This window comes from Leptodactylus fuscus, chromosome 10 (assembly GCF_031893055.1).
Source record: "Leptodactylus fuscus isolate aLepFus1 chromosome 10, aLepFus1.hap2, whole genome shotgun sequence".
In the NCBI taxonomy this organism is placed as follows: domain Eukaryota; kingdom Metazoa; phylum Chordata; class Amphibia; order Anura; family Leptodactylidae; genus Leptodactylus; species Leptodactylus fuscus.
In genome coordinates this window covers 4,100,634-4,117,859 of record NC_134274.1, presented here as the reverse complement: position 1 = coordinate 4,117,859, position 17,226 = coordinate 4,100,634, and the positions used below count along the sequence as shown (strand labels likewise).

The following is a 17,226-nucleotide window of genomic DNA, read 5'->3' as shown; positions in this document are numbered from 1 at the left end:
GTACATAGGAGTAGTATTATAGTAGTTATATTCTTGTACATAAGAGTAGTATTATAGTAGTTATATTCTTGTACATAGGGGGCAGTATTATAGTAGTTATATTCTTGTACATAGGAGTAGTATTATAGTAGTTATATTCTTGTACATAGGAGCAGTATTATAGTAGTTATATTCTTGTACATAGGAGTAGTATTATAGTAGTTATATTCTTGTACATAGGGGGCAGTATTATAGTAGTTATATTCTTCTACATAGGAGTAGTATTATAGTATTTATATTCTTGTACATAGGAGGTAGTATTATAGTAGTTATATTCTTGTACATAGGAGTAGTATTATAGTAGTTATATTCTTGTACATAGGAGCAGTATTATAGTAGTTATATTCTTGTACATAGGAGCAGTATTATAGTAGTTATATTCTTGTACATAGGAGTAGTATTATAGTAGTTATATTCTTGTACATAGGAGTAGTATTATAGTAGTTATATTCTTGTACATAGGAGCAGTATTATAGTAGTTATATTCTTGTACATAGGAGTAGTATTATAGTAGTTATATTCTTGTACATAGGAGCAGTATTATAGTAGTTATATTCTTGTACATAGGAGTAGTATTATAGTAGTTATATTCTTGTACATAGGGGGCAGTATTATAGTAGTTATATTCTTCTACATAGGAGTAGTATTATAGTATTTATATTCTTGTACATAGGAGGTAGTATTATAGTAGTTATATTCATGTACATAGGAGCAGTATTATAGTAGTTATATTCTTGTACATAGGAGTAGTATTATAGTATTTATATTCTTGTACATAGGAGTAGTATTATAGTAGTTATATTCTTGTACATAGGAGTAGTATTATAGTAGTTATATTCTTGTACATAGGAGTAGTATTATAGTATTTATATTCTTGTACATAGGAGTAGTATTATAGTAGTTATATTCTTGTACATAGGAGTAGTATTATAGTAGTTATATTCTTGTACATAGGAGTAGTATTATAGTAGTTATATTCTTGTACATAGGAGCAGTATTATAGTAGTTATATTCTTGTACATAGGAGTAGTATTATAGTAGTTATATTCTTGTACATAGGAGCAGTATTATAGTAGTTATATTCTTGTACATAGGAGTAGTATTATAGTATTTATATTCTTGTACATAGGAGTAGTATTATAGTAGTTATATTCTTGTACATAGGAGTAGTATTATAGTAGTTATATTCTTGTACATAGGAGTAGTATTATAGTATTTATATTCTTGTACATAGGAGTAGTATTATAGTAGTTATATTCTTGTACATAGGAGTAGTATTATAGTAGTTATATTCTTGTACACAGGAGCAGTATTATAGTAGTTATATTCTTGTACATAGGAGGTAGTATTATAGTAGTTATATTCTTGTACATAGGAGGTAGTATTATAGTAGTTATATTCTTGTACACAGGAGCAGTATTATAGTAGTTATATTCTTTTACATAGGAGGTAGTATTATAGTAGTTATATTCTTGTACATCGGAGCAGTATTATAGTAGTTATATTCTTGTACATAGGAGCAGTATTATAGTAGTTATATTCTTGTACATAGGAGTAGTATTATAGTAGTTATATTCTTGTATATAGGAGTAGTATTATAGTAGTTATATTCTTGTACATAGGAGCAGTATTATAGTAGTTATATTCTTGTACACAGGAGCAGTATTATAGTAGTTATATTCTTGTACATAGTAGTAGTATTATAGTAGTTATATTCTTGTACATAGGAGTAGTATTATAGTAGTTATATTCTTGTACATAGGAGTAGTATTATAGTAGTTATATTCTTGTACATAGGAGCAGTATTATAGTAGTTATATTCTTGTACACAGGAGCAGTATTATAGTAGTTATATTCTTGTACATAGGAGGTAGTATTATAGTAGTTATATTCTTGTACATCGGAGCAGTATTATAGTAGTTATATTCTTGTACATAGGAGCAGTATTATAGTAGTTATATTCTTTTACATAGGAGGTAGTATTATAGTAGTTATATTCTTGTACATAGGAGGTAGTATTATAGTAGTTATATTCTTGTACATCGGAGCCGTATTATAGTAGTTATATTCTTGTACATAGGAGCAGTATTATAGTAGTTATATTCTTGTACATAGGAGCAGTATTATAGTAGTTATATTCTTGTACATAGGAGTAGTATTATAGTAGTTATATTCTTGTACATAGGAGTAGTATTATAGTAGTTATATTCTTGTACATAGGAGCAGTATTATAGTAGTTATATTCTTGTACATAGGAGTAGTATTATAGTAGTTATATTCTTGTACATAGGGGGCAGTATTATAGTAGTTATATTCTTCTACATAGGAGTAGTATTATAGTATTTATATTCTTGTACATAGGAGCAGTATTATAGTAGTTATATTCTTGTACATAGGAGCAGTATTATAGTAGTTATATTCTTGTACATAGGAGTAGTATTATAGTAGTTATATTCTTGTACATAGGAGTAGTATTATAGTAGTTATATTCTTGTACATAAGAGTAGTATTATCGTAGTTATATTCTTGCACATAGGAGCAGTATTATAGTAGTTATATTCTTGTACATAGGAGCAGTATTATAGTAGTTATATTCTTGTAAATAGGAGCAGTATTATAGTAGTTATATTCTTGTACATAGGAGTAGTATTATAGTAGTTATATTCTTGTACATAGGAGTAGTATTACAGTAGTTATATTCTTGTACATAGGAGCAGTATTATAGTAGTTATATTCTTGTACATAGGAGTAGTATTATAGTAGTTATATTCTTGTACATAGGGGGCAGTATTATAGTAGTTATATTCTTCTACATAGGAGTAGTATTATAGTAGTTATATTCTTGTACATAGGAGCGGTATTATAGTAGTTATATTCTTGTACATAGGAGTAGTATTATAGTAGTTATATTCTTGTACATAAGAGTAGTATTATAGTAGTTATATTCTTGTACATAGGAGCAGTATTATAGTAGTTATATTCTTGTACATAGGAGGTAGTATTATAGTAGTTATATTCTTGTACATAGGAGAGGTATTATAGTAGTTATATTCTTGTACATAGGAGTAGTATTATAGTAGTTATATTCTTGTACATAAGAGTAGTATTATAGTAGTTATATTCTTGTACATAGGAGCAGTATTATAGTAGTTATATTCTTGTACATAGGAGTAGTATTATAGTAGTTATATTCTTGTACATAGGAGCAGTATTATAGTAGTTATATTCTTGTACATAGGAGGTAGTATTATATTAGTTATATTCTTGTACATAGGAGCAGTATTATAGTAGTTATATTCTTGTACATAGGAGGTAGTATTATAGTAGTTATATTCTTGTACATAGGAGCAGTATTATAGTAGTTATATTCTTGTATATAGGAGTAGTATTATAGTACTTATATTCTTGTACATAGGAGTAGTATTATAGTAGTTATATTCTTGTACATAGGAGCAGTATTATAGTAGTTATATTCTTGTACATAGGAGTAGTATTATAGTAGTTATATTCTTGTACATAGGAGTAGTATTATAGTAGTTATATTCTTGTACATAGGAGTAGTATTATAGTAGTTATATTCTTTTACATAGGCACAGTATGTAAATCGTCTCAATGATCGCTCTCTCATTGGCGTTTCTTCTCTCTCCTACTGTAGTTGCAGTCAGACATGTCCAGCCATATGTTTCGCATGCACAGTAGTCATTACGCAACAACTTTGTTCTTCTTCATCTTTCCGGCAGGTTCTGGGGGTCACTCCGCTAGTTCTACATTGCAGGGACTCTACATCCAGCTCCTCCTAGCTCAGCTCCCTAGAAATGGTCTCATTATCCACTAACGCTGGTAAATAAAGTTGCCTCCGGACTTCCCTTTTGAGGTGGAAATGTTATTACCTGGGAGATTTGCATGGAGTTGATTATAAATTATTACTGGAGGTGGCTATTAATACGCCGTCACATTGCAGAGCGCGGCGCGTCACTCAGCGGGAAGAGGGATAATAATGTAACCTTATGGTAATCTGTTTATAGATTAAGCAGACATCAATCACAAGCCATTTCCTGTAGCAGCAGAACTCATTTTCTTGACAACGCATGCAAATGTCAGCAACGCAATTAAATTTGTTTTTGGCCGCACTCGCTCACATCTCTCATGTATCGGGCCCAGCTGAAAACAGCGAGAACGCCACATCCGGCCCCTCATTATGAGCCCCGGTTTATTTTAAGAGACGGAAGAAACTTCTCTTTTTTTTTCTCGCCTCTGCTCAGGATTTCAGAGCGACGACCCTCTTATTCTAGAGCTGGATGTGATGAGGGTTGTAAACAGGCGGCCGCTGTATCTGGCCCAGCAAAATGGAAATGACAGGCAATAACCTCATCAGTGTGCACAGCGCACGGGCGGTGAGGATTTACGTGTCCGGGCTCATCAGTCACAGCAGTTTTACTGCAATTGGTATTTACTTTATTTTGCATTGTTTGCAGTACAGAGCATTTCAGGAATTTGGGGGTTTTCTGATAGCCAGACACAAACAAAAGTTAAAAAGAATGGATGCAATGGTCTTTGTATGGTTTTCTCATCCATATGTCACAAATCTTTTATCAATTTTTTTCCACCTGTTTGATTTTAATCCATTATTAACTCTTAAATGTCCATAAAAAATGGGTTGAATGTAATCGGTCTTGTTTTTGGGATCCGAACCACCGATCCCGGCGTCACTCGGAGGCAAATCTATTTTCACGGGATTGATTGACTCAACGTACTGGGCCATTAGGCCCATGATGTCTGACAGCGTCAATTACTAAGCCGATACTTTGTCTTAGCTGCTATCTCTGACCACTAGGGTTGAGCGATCGTGTTCGGAAAAAATTGGATTCCGATCGGCGATTGAGAAAATTTTGCGATCGGAATTCCGAACACGATCTTTTTTGGTGGGATCGAGATCGGTACTATTTCCCACAATGCTTTGCTTAGCCTTCACACTGAGTATACGCTCCACTCATTCTGAGCAGAGTGTATACTCAGTGTGAAGACTTTGCTGCGGTTCCATAGGAATGAATGGAAGCAGCCGGCACACAGCCTTAACCCCATGCACGCCGGCTGCCTCCATTCATTCTAATGGGAGACTAAACTAACATCTCTAGTAGCTGCTTACCTGCAGAGATGGCTGCTCCGGTGCCCGGTGTTCTCCTTCTTCTTCACCTCGCTGCCGCTCCATGCTGCTCTTCTTGCCTCACTGCCACCGCCTCCCAGGTTAGTGTTTAAAGAGCTAGGAAAGTGGGGCTTGTGGCCGAGGAGAGTGTGGACAGGTACAGGGCGGGGAGATGTGACGTCTCCCCTCCCAGTACCCGCTCACACTCTCCTAACCCACCCACACTCTCCTAATCTGGGAGGCAGGGGACAGCGAGGCAAGAAGAGCAGCGTGGAGCGGCAGCGAGGCGAAGAAGAAGGAGAACACCGGGCACCGGAGCAGCCATCTCTGCAGGTAAGTGGACACCAGGGGGGACTAAGTAGCCAGAGGATTAAAAAAAAATCCTCTGGCTACTTAGTGATTCACTACACAGACTGGATTCTAACAATTGAAGCATTCAATTGTTAGATTCCTTGCTGTAAAGTGAATAGGATTGCTTTTAAAATCCGATCTCTGATTAATTTAAAAATTTACATTGACTTGCATTGGGATCGGAATTGGTATCGAGATTGGGTTCGAAGGAAAAATGATTGGAAATCGGATTTTAAATTAGATCCTGAAAAGTCAAGATCGGCTCAACCCTACAGACCACTCATTAACTAGGTATCCACCACTACTAGGGGTACCGGGAAGAGTTGGGTATGTTCCAGTATCCAACCATTTAGTGATATTTGGATACTGGGGTGGCTGCAGATTGTTGCTAGGAGGTTGAAAAAGACCAAAGAAACAAGACCAGGTAATGCCATGCTGTTGCTTTATCAAATACAGTCAGAGGGGATCCTAAATTGCTTCGAAAGAAATAATAATATCAGGGAGCCTGGGGAGCAATGGTGAATGCAGTCCACTGAGATACGGGCCCAACAAATATGGCTGCTGTACCATATTTTCAGAACAAATGTATTTGGATCAAAAAGAATCTTGGAACTAAAATGGCCAAACCTGAAACTACATAAATCTTGAGAGGTTCAGTCAGTTCTACTGTTTATATTGTATTTAATAATGAAGCAGCATAGAGTAACCTCCTGTACTCCCCCTAGTGGTGGCTGCAGGTAGTCAGAGTCACAATGCTCCAACTAGTCAAGTCGAATGGCCTTTCTTTGAAGAAATACTTCATCCTCCGCTCCTATTTGTTATGTTCTATAATGTTCTAGGCCTTGTAGACGTTCCAAGAAATGAGCAGTAGCGAGGTTGTTGTACATGTGAGTTACGGCGCTGCTCCTCCCCCACCTTTACTTTCTGTGTAGCGCTCCTCGCCCGCCTCTACTTTCTATGGCTCCTTTTCGATGTTTATTCAGGATGGAATACAATAGATATTGATATGTTTAGTTTAATTGTATCGGTTTCTATGGCAAGCGTTGGCTCCGATCCCAGAACATTAGCGCCATTCCTTGAAGGTGAAATTATACAAACACTCGCAGCGAGATGGATTGAGATTCAGGTGTCGGAGTCTACAAGGAGCAGAAATGAGCAAATAATTGTGTCGGCTTCAAGAAATTCACAAGTATCAAGCTCAGAATAAATAGCGAACAAATGGGAGATGAAGACGCCGAGACTTTCCAGGCTATTCTTGACAACAAGAGAAAGCATCCGACTCCAAAGCGAGCTGAAGACTAATCACATACTCAAGTTCTATCCCAAGAGGCGCCAAGATGGCCGCCATAGATCATAATAATCACATTGCGTTTTTAGGTTTTCATTTAACCATTGAAATGAATACCTCCTTGTTTTCCGTGAACAGAATTCTACAATGGCAGTAAAGACTGACACATAGCAGAAAAAGGAGAATTCAGAACTGCATGTTATGTAACTTAAGCTTGGTGATAACACAGACAGGGATCTATAATTCTGTTCATCCCAAACCTGCTGTTTCATGAATAGAATGCTGTCATAGCAGTAAAGACTGACACACAGGAGAGAGAAGGTTATTAGAGGAGAGAGTGCAGGTAAGTAGATAGAAAGAGAATGTTGCGGTTAGGTTCATGATGCCTCTTAGAATCAACTCTGTTCATGAATAGAATTCGAGAATGGCAGAGAAGACTGACACATCAGAAGAGTACTATCATACAATGAGTAAGTGTATATGTTATGAAATGACAACTTGTATGAGCATTGGTCAAAAGCATGGGGGCAGTTACAGGGGGTTCAGAGATGTCAATCCAAGGGGCCAAGGTAGGCCTCTCCACTACATCCAACACCAGTATTAAAAATAACTATATGCCTCTGATTAGGAAATAAATACCTTACTCACCCTGAACGTTCTGGTTTAAGAATAGAATGCCAGAACTGCAGTGAAAACTGACACTTCATAGGAGCAGTGAGAGAAAAGATACAAACAGACTTACATGTCATTCATAGACTATGGATAGTTGGTTGACAACCCTCATGGTCTCTGTCATGGCAGTAAATAGCAGTAGTCACCCAGTATTTGTCTTTTGCCCTACACACTAAGGCAGAACTGTCCACAGGACGGCCCACTTGACAGCTAGAGGACAATGGAGGACACAGCCTGGCAGAAAACATCTTTAATTATTAAGATATAAGACAAGGAGATAAGACAGAGATGTGAGCGGGGGATGGTCTGTAGACGCCCGTCTTATACCCAGGCCTCCTTAAGGGTTAGATTAATCACAGATCTAGCCCCTGGAGGAGGAGGTGTCTGTGAAACAGATGAATCTGAAGATATTCCCCTGTAATATTTAGTGATAAATGATGTGGACACAGATGCAAGTTCTGCTCCTGATAAATGACAGAACGCGGGGTCACCCGGAGCAGCGAGCGGTGACCCGGCAGGTGCGAGGCGGAGGAGATGAGATTATTACATGTGACTCATATCTCCAGGTGGTGCCAATTAGGCAACATAACCCAATTGGAGGTGAAGCCGGGAAACTCACTTATACATCACACGTTTCAGGTCTTGTTCACACAATGCAGCTTTTTTTCTTGATGAAAACAGTATTTAGGGGTGTAAATAGAGGAAAGGACTCACAGCACAAATGGGACCCCTCAATATACCGCATCATGTTACTACTGCCCCTTGAAAGCAGGATGGAATTGATATTGTCTGTTGCTTCCAATTATGACAGCAAATCGGGGGTGGAGCCTGTAATGGGACCGCCCCCGAGGAGCTAAAATCTTTAAAATGATAGAAAATGGACAATTCCTTTAAGTAACCAGTGAATTAACTTACAAAATGATTGGAGTAGACTGTACCTTGGGTAGGGCGTACTTCGGAAGCTTCATCGGTATGAACGGCTCTCGTCTGTAGGACACGTAATAGTGCGGGCGCCCTCCGGAGGTGAGCTGCAATATAGAGCAAGACACAGTTATATAGGATGATATCTAGGTTGTCCCTGTGCCTGTTGTCACCCAGCTTTCATAGAGTCCTGAAAGGCGAACCTACCTAAGGATGGAGCAAATATCAATGTAGATGATACCTAAGAAGCTTCACCATTCAGGGGGTTGCAGAAAGCTGGGTGAAAAAACGGACCTAGAAGTGGTTCAGTGACAGACTTAGCTAATCACTAAGAGACAGCCATCAGTATATGGGGTCTATACAGACTGAAGCTGCGGACGGGCTCCTGGGTTTCGGCTTTGCCAGGTGAGTTGTTCCTGCGGCTCTAATACAGGTCACCGGCTCTGCTACATCGGCAGGTTTGGGGATTACCTGCCATCATTGTACAAAGAGGTGCGGAATACAGAACCCACAGATTAGAATGCAATATATTCCCACAGTCTCAAAATTGGGGGATTATGGGATTATTTTAATCCGGTAATTATTTGAAGGACTCCCTGCAGGAGAAGAGCGCAATAGTGATCTGCAAAAGTGGGCCATGGACTGGAGAGATCTACAAGGGAATCGTAACAGCGGGACCACTGAGGAACGTGCAAAACATTGTGCGGATGATGAAACACACCGATGCATCACCACTACATGGCAGCTGACAAACCCCTCTCAACTCCTGCAAGTGAATTGCACCAGGTTACTGCACAATACCTGGTGTGAACATATACCCAATAAGTGATCAGCTGCAAACCTGAAAACTAGCGCTGAATGTCCTTGCAGCTCCCCCACAGGGGAATGGAAGCATTACACCGTCACCATGCATGGGTTGTCTATGTGATGCATGCATGTGTCGGGTCCTCCACTGACTAAAAGCTCCTCTTTATGCCCCCAGAACATAGACAATGGTTCTCTTTTGCATTGACTTAAATTTCCCTAACTGAGTATTTAAAAGTCTAGACAATCCCTTTAAGTCCTGGTCATCCAGTATAAGGGTCTGATAAAGTTGTCAGCTTTCTGGAATCACTGCAGTACCAATTCTTACCACATGAGGGCGATAATACAGTAACATTATGTTAGTGGACACAGTTCAGTCTAACAGCGCACCGTGTGGTCAGGCATGGTACTGCAAGTAAAAGCAGAGTTTTTAATTAGGAATATTATGTATTAAAGCGAGGTTGCCTTTAATGAAGGGCACAAAGGGACCTCATGTGAGAGCAGTAAAATGAAGTAAAACCGCTACATCTGTGCTCCGACACGTTAGGCGAGAAGCCCCGTGAAGGCTCCTGAATTAATGCTTTCGGAGGGTTCCAACCATTCTTCAGCCAATATCTCCTTCCAAAATGTTCTCCAGCGTGAAGCAAACAATGAAGCTCAGGGGATACAATTAGTACGGAGGAGATAAGCACATTCCTCATTTACTTCAAGAAAACCTAATTACTTGGTGTAGGCGAAACGAGAAACCAAGACATGGAACCATCCCGAGAAGCCTTCAATGAATTAGTAGCCTGCACCGGATCCAGGTCATGTGCGTGATCGGGCGCCATTCAGCCGGATAGGCCAAGTGCCAATCAAGTGTCTACAGAGAGCCAAGACAAAGCATGGCGGACAGCTGCGGCGACTCGGGGAAGACACGAAAGCTTCAGTCGTGGGGGAAAAAAAGCAGCCAAAAGACTGCAGGAGGTCAAGAGATGGGTGAGGAACGTAATCTGCACGATGAAGACACAAATCCAGAGAAAATTGGGAAATAACTAGTGTAAAGTAATAGAAAGTTACCGCTGTGCACGAATAATACCGCGCTCAACAGTGTGGCAGGGCGAGATTATATGTCATACATGAGGTAGTCATATAAAAACAGGGCCCTCACCGCAACGACTGGGGAAACCCCAAAGACACAATGGTGTAACTACAGGGGTCGCAACGGTCACTGCTAAAATAGGGCCGAGAATCCAGAGGGCGCCATTGGTCACATGCACCACTCTAAGGCTGCTTAGAGTGTGTGTGTGTGTGTGTGTGTGTGTGTGTGTGTGTGTGTGGGTAGGGGGGGGAGCAAACACCAGGGCCCCCAGGATTTTAGTTATGTCTCCACATAGACACCATAACAGACTCTGGACAGTTTACTCAACCATCGCATGTACAGTATAATAGCGTCAGCCAAGTAATGTCTATCAGTGTCCACATAAGAGCAGATCATCTTCACTTTCTATCTCTGCACTCGCTGCGCTGCTAAACTGATTTGGTTCGGGGCAACTTCTGAGGGTCTTGTCTAAGTTCAAGGATCTGGACTTTCCTGCAGGGCGTAGTATCAGGCAGATGTCAGGGCAGGCAGCACAGTCACAATCTCCTATCTATCTATCTATCTATCTATCTATCTATCTATCTATCTATCTCCTATCTATCTATCTATCTATCTATCTCCTATCTATCTATCTATCTATCTATCTATCTATCTATCTATCTCCTATCTATCCATCTATCTATCTATCTATCTATCTATCTATCTCCTATCTATCTATCTATCTATCTATCTATCTATCTATCTATCTCCTATCTATCTATCTATCTATCTATCTATCTATCTATCTCCTATCTATCTATCTATCTATCTATCTATCTATCTATCTCCTATCTATCTATCTATCTATCTATCTATCTATCTCCTATCTATCCATCTATCTATCTATCTATCTATCTATCTCCTATCTATCTATCTATCTATCTATCTCCTATCTATCCATCTATCTATCTATCTATCTATCTATCTATCTATCTATCTATCTCCTATCTATCTATCTATCTATCTATCTCCTATCTATCTATCTATCTATCTATCTATCTATCTATCTCCTATCTATCTATCTATCTATCTATCTATCTATCTATCTATCTCCTTGTATTCTTCCTATGTTCCTCCGCCCCTGTGTCTGATTCATTATGTTACTTCAGGCTCTTCTGCTAATTATTGTAATGAAACTTCTTCCCATTCTGACTTCTATTAAGCGGTAATGCTCGATAAACTCTAATTGACCGGTGCTTAATAATGAGGCTGTGAAATCCTTCATCCCCAGGATCCTGACACCTCAGATCTGCTCCATGGAGTTCTTCAGCCACCACAGAACACAAGAGAAGAAATAACCGAGAGGTAGGAACATAACACAAGCCGTGTCCTGTATATGATCTACAGCATGTGTATATATCCAGGCCGGCCCTCACTGCAGGACCTCAGCAGATATCCTAGTCCAGAGCTGGACCTGCCTCGTGTAAAACAATGGAGGCTGAAGTGTGGATCCAAGGTCAGAAAGAATAAGGTGAGTTATATGAGTAGGTAACAAGGATTTACTCTGCTCCTATAGATCTAATAGAAGTTACTCTGCTCCTATAGATCTAATGGGAGTTACTCTGCTCCTATATATCTAATAGAAGTTACTCTGCTCCTATATATCTAATAGAAGTTACTCTGCTCCTATAGATCTAATAGAAGTTACTCTGCTCTATAGATCTAATAGAAGTTACTCTGCTCCTATAGATCTAATAGAAGTTACTCTGCTCCTATAGATCTAATGGGAGTTACTCTGCTCCTATATATCTAATAGAAGTTACTCTGCTCCTATATATCTAATAGAAGTTACTCTGCTCCTATAGATCTAATAGAAGTTACTCTGCTCCTATAGATCTAATAGAAGTTACTCTGCTCCTATAGATCTAATAGAAGTTACTCTGCTCTATAGATCTAATAGAAGTTACTCTGCTCCTATAGATCTAATAGAAGTTACTCTGCTCCTATAGATCTAATAGAAGTTACTCTGCTCCTATAGATCTAATGGGAGTTACTCTGCTCTATAGATATAATAGAAGTTACTCTGCTCTATAGATCTAATAGAAGTTACTCTGCTCCTATAGATCTAATGGGAGTTACTCTGCTCTATAGATATAATAGAAGTTACTCTGCTCCTATAGATCTAATAGAAGTTACTCTGCTCTATAGATCTAATAGAAGTTACTCTGCTCTATAGATATAATAGAAGTTACTCTGCTCCTATAGATCTAATAGAAGTTACTCTGCTCCTATAGATCTAATAGAAGTTACTCTGCTCTATAGATCTAATAGAAGTTACTCTGCTCCTATAGATATAATAGAAGTTACTCTGCTCTATAGATCTAATAGAAGTTACTCTGCTCCTATAGATATAATAGAAGTTACTCTGCTCTATAGATCTAATAGAAGTTACTCTGCTCCTATAGATATAATAGAAGTTACTCTGCTCCTATAGATCTAATAGAAGTTACTCTGCTCCTATAGATATAATAGAAGTTACTCTGCTCTATAGATCTAATAGAAGTTACTCTGCTCCTATAGATCTAATAGAAGTTACTCTGCTCCTATAGATCTAATAGAAGTTACTCTGCTCCTATATATCTAATAGAAGTTACTCTGCTCCTATAGATGTAATAGAAGTTACTCTGCTCCTATAGATCTAATAGAAGTTACTCTGCTCCTATAGATATAATAGAAGTTACTCTGCTCCTATAGATGTAATAGAAGTTACGCTGCTCCTATAGATCTAATAGAAGTTACTCTGCTCCTATATATCTAATAGAAGTTACTCTGCTCCTATAGATCTAATAGAAGTTACTCTGCTCCTATAGATCTAATGGGAGTTACTCTGCTCCTATAGATATAATAGAAGTTACTCTGCTCCTATAGATATAATAGAAGTTACTCTGCTCCTATAGATCTAATAGAAGTTACTCTGCTCCTATAGATATAATAGAAGTTACTCTGCTCCTATAGATGTAATAGAAGTTACGCTGTTCCTATAGATCTAATAGAAGTTACTCTGCTCCTATATATCTAATAGAAGTTACTCTGCTCCTATAGATGTAATAGAAGTTACTCTGCTCCTATAGATCTAATAGAAGTTACTCTGCTCCTATAGATGTAATAGAAGTTACTCTGCTCCTATAGATCTAATGGGAGTTACTCTGCTCCTATAGATCTAATAGAAGTTACTCTGCTCCTATAGATATAATAGAAGTTACTCTGCTCTATAGATCTAATAGAAGTTACTCTGCTCCTATATATCTAATAGAAGTTACTCTGCTCCTATAGATCTAATAGAAGTTACTCTGCTCCTATAGATCTAATAGAAGTTACTCTGCTCCTATATATCTAATAGAAGTTACTCTGCTCCTATAGATCTAATAGAAGTTACTCTGCTCCTATAGATCTAATAGAAGTTACTCTGCTCCTATAGATATAATAGAAGTTACTCTGCTCCTATAGATCTAATAGAAGTTACTCTGCTCCTATAGATCTAATGGGAGTTACTCTGCTCCTATAGATGTAATAGAAGTTACTCTGCTCCTATAGATCTAATGGGAGTTACTCTGCTCCTATAGATCTAATGGGAGTTACTCTGCTCCTATAGATCTAATAGAAGTTACTCTGCTCCTATAGATCTAATAGAAGTTACTCTGCTCCTATAGATCTAATGGGAGTTACTCTGCTCCTATAGATCTAATAGAAGTTACTCTGCTCCTATAGATGTAATAGAAGTTACTCTGCTCCTATAGATGTCTAATGATCTGATGTCGACCTCTTTGTATCTGAATTGTCTATTGGAGTCTAAGGTCATCATAAAGCCGCTCCCTGTCTTAATCTCTGTCCCTTCCTCCTGGTTTATACTGCAGATCTGCTTTTACAGATTAACTCCTTCATATCTGCACAAGCCCTAATAAAAAATCACTAGTAAGAAAATATTGTCTTCTGTATATAAAAATAGAAAGGATGACTCTCAGTAAGGAAGATCCTGGAGATACAAGACAAGTATTATCAAGGACACGTCCTACGGGGAGGGCGGACATCGACTCACCTGGACAAAGACATATTCATCCTGCACGATGAGGGAGTTGGTGTCAATGTATCCTGCAAAGGGCTTTGTCCTCACCGTCTCGGAGCAGTTGTTCATCTTACAGACGATGTACTGAGCATCTGAAGGTAAAACAGGAGTCAATTAAATGCAGATTTTCTTCCTACAATTACATTGTTGCAATTTAAACAATTTACTGTTACTGTAAATGTGTTAAATTGTCAAATATGTCATATTATAGGATGAAAGTGTGCGGGTGTAGTGTGTAAGTGGGGAAGAGTCGGCAGCATCAAACACACGATGTAGCTGATGTCTAACACAGCACCAGCGTCCTCCAACATAAGGTATCACATACAACGCTATCATTGTCCCTGCTGGCAGATTATCAATACCAGAAGCAATCGCTACGAGTGACGTTACCTTACTGGTAAAATTCAGAGCTTCAAAAAAATACATAAAAAAAAGAATAAAAAAGTATTTATGTTGTAAAAACCTTAAACTTCCACTAGAGGTCACCCCGCTGCCCTCCCTTATCTTAAGCTTCCCTTAAAGGGACTGTCTGGTCTTTTGATATCGAAATTCTATCTTTAGGATAGGTCGTTGATATCAGACTGGTGGTGGTCCGACACCTAGCACCCTCACCGACCAGCTGCTCTCAACAGCGAGCACCGGATCTCTATAGGGTTGATAGGTGCTAAGAACAGCTGATCACTGCAGGTGCTGGAGGCTGAACCCCCAAGGATCTGATATTGATGACAACCCCTTAATAGTGGCCGTGCAACTTAGATGAATGTCAATCACGTCCGCTGTCCCTATAATATATATTGAGTGGTCTCAAATTTTCCCCCATAGAAGATGTCATGGAGAGGATTGGGTAGTTTGGTTCGAGGAGAGATAAGTCACCATGGCGGCTAAAAAATTATGTTACCATGTTAGTTATACTCAGCATAAAATAGATAAATAGTCCTTTTGTTCATTCCTAATACAAATACACCAATAAATAATTCCAAAAATACTGTCAATGAAAACTTCACTCCATCCCACAAAAACAAGCTCTCACACAAGTCTACAGAAAGGAGATACAATGTCTCTAACTTGTATATTTGATATTCATAATCATATTGATCCCTAGACTATAGATAAAGTGTCAATTACACCACATAGTAAAAATAAACCCCCAAAACTAGGGTTGAGCGATCGGGATTGGGAAAGATCAGATCCTGATCAGAGATCGAGCAAATTTCATGTTCGGGATTGGCTGAATCAGATTTTCAAAACGATCCTGAAATCTTAAGATCGACTCAACCCTACCAGAAATACAACCTCCAAAAGATATAGAATTGTTCTTTTTTCATTCCCCCCCCCCCCCCCCAAAAAAAAAAGAATCAAAGTTGCTCAATATGTTATAACTTGTTTCCATTGGAAAACAAACTCATTCCACAAAAAGCAAGCTCTTCTATGGCTACTACAATGCAAACAAGAACAGTAGTGAGAGAAACTCAAAAAAATTTTTTTGCAAGTTGGATTTTTGTATAATTTTTAATTTATTTGGTAATTTAATAATTTTTTATTGTGTAATATTCACATGGAGCCTATAAAATCCGCTTCAAGCCGAGGACCTTAGTGATGAATCCAATAGTAACTCATTTACTGCAGAATTCCCCTCGCACTTCCTTCCTTCAGCAGAACAAAAAGCGTTCTGTGCGGGGTCCACAGTGTGTCAGACATGGGGAGGGGGCCCATAATTGCAGGTGAACCATCTTTCACTTGTTCTGCAGTTCAGGTGCCAGTGGCTCCTTGAAGGAATAAATCTGGGATCAGCTCCGTAGACAGATGGAGATATTCAAGCCATGACCTCCCAGCAAGGGATTCAGACAAGATAAATGTTCTACCAGCTGCTGCAGACAGACTCGCTAACACCTTTGTGTCCTCGGACAGCTTGCTCGATTTTTCTGCATATTCTCTGGCAGAAAACACAAAACCCGAATCCTCGCGGCTCCACCACCAAATTCCTAGAACTGGAGTCAAATCCTGCTGTAAATTCTCTACTTTACATTCAAGATAGCAGAGACATAAGCTCATTGAACCCGAGCCAAGTGGAAGAAGAGGAAGCATCGCCGAATCTGATTAGCAATGTCCAAAGAACCCCAAATTGGGGAAATGTACGTCTTAAGGTCTGGGGGAATTTTTTTGGCCAAAAAGATCAGATTCAGTTTTATGAATTTACGTGATGGGAAGTTCTGAAAAATCTTTTGTACTTTCTCCTGCCATGAGGGCTACATAAGAAACAGCCATTGGTTACTGTAGCGGGGAATTCTATGACCCGAAATGCAACTTTTTGCTCTTTGGTCATAAATAGGGTTGAGCCGATCTTGAGATTTCAGGATCGATTTAAAAATCCAGTCGATCCCGATCGTGAAATTTGCTGGATTGCCGATCGGGATCCGATCTTTTCTGATCCCGATCCTCAACCCTAGTCAATGCTTCTCTAGGGGAAAAATCACTTAGGGGTTGAGCCGATCTTGAAATAATCTCTGACCTCGATCCCGCTGGAAAAGATCAGGTCGGAATTCCGATCGCAATCGTGAAATTTACTCGATCGTCGATCGGAATCCGATCTTTTCCGATCCCGATCGCTCAGTCCTAGTCATAAATAGAACAAATTATAAAATGTTGCGTGACAGTCGATGTTGACCATTGGCTTCGATGAGTTTGTGACTCCAGTGGGACCAATAGGGGTTAAGCTTTGACATGACGATACCAAAGTGGGTAGAAGTGGCAGGGCACAAGGGAGAGCCAATGATTCTCCATAACTGGAGATGGGAAACAGCGTGACCTTTACTTTTAGGTTAGTT

The 17,226-nt window shown here is 38.8% G+C and overlaps 1 protein-coding gene across 1 annotated transcript in view; it reads right to left on the bottom strand.

Annotated features, from left to right (window-relative positions):
• SORCS1 (sortilin related VPS10 domain containing receptor 1) overlaps positions 1-17,226 on the bottom strand; it is a 400,088-nt gene that overhangs the window by 105,424 nt on the left and 277,438 nt on the right. The window contains 2 exon segments of the mRNA XM_075258641.1: positions 8,432-8,521; positions 14,375-14,493. Of these exon segments, the coding sequence (XP_075114742.1) occupies positions 8,432-8,521; positions 14,375-14,493 (209 nt within the window).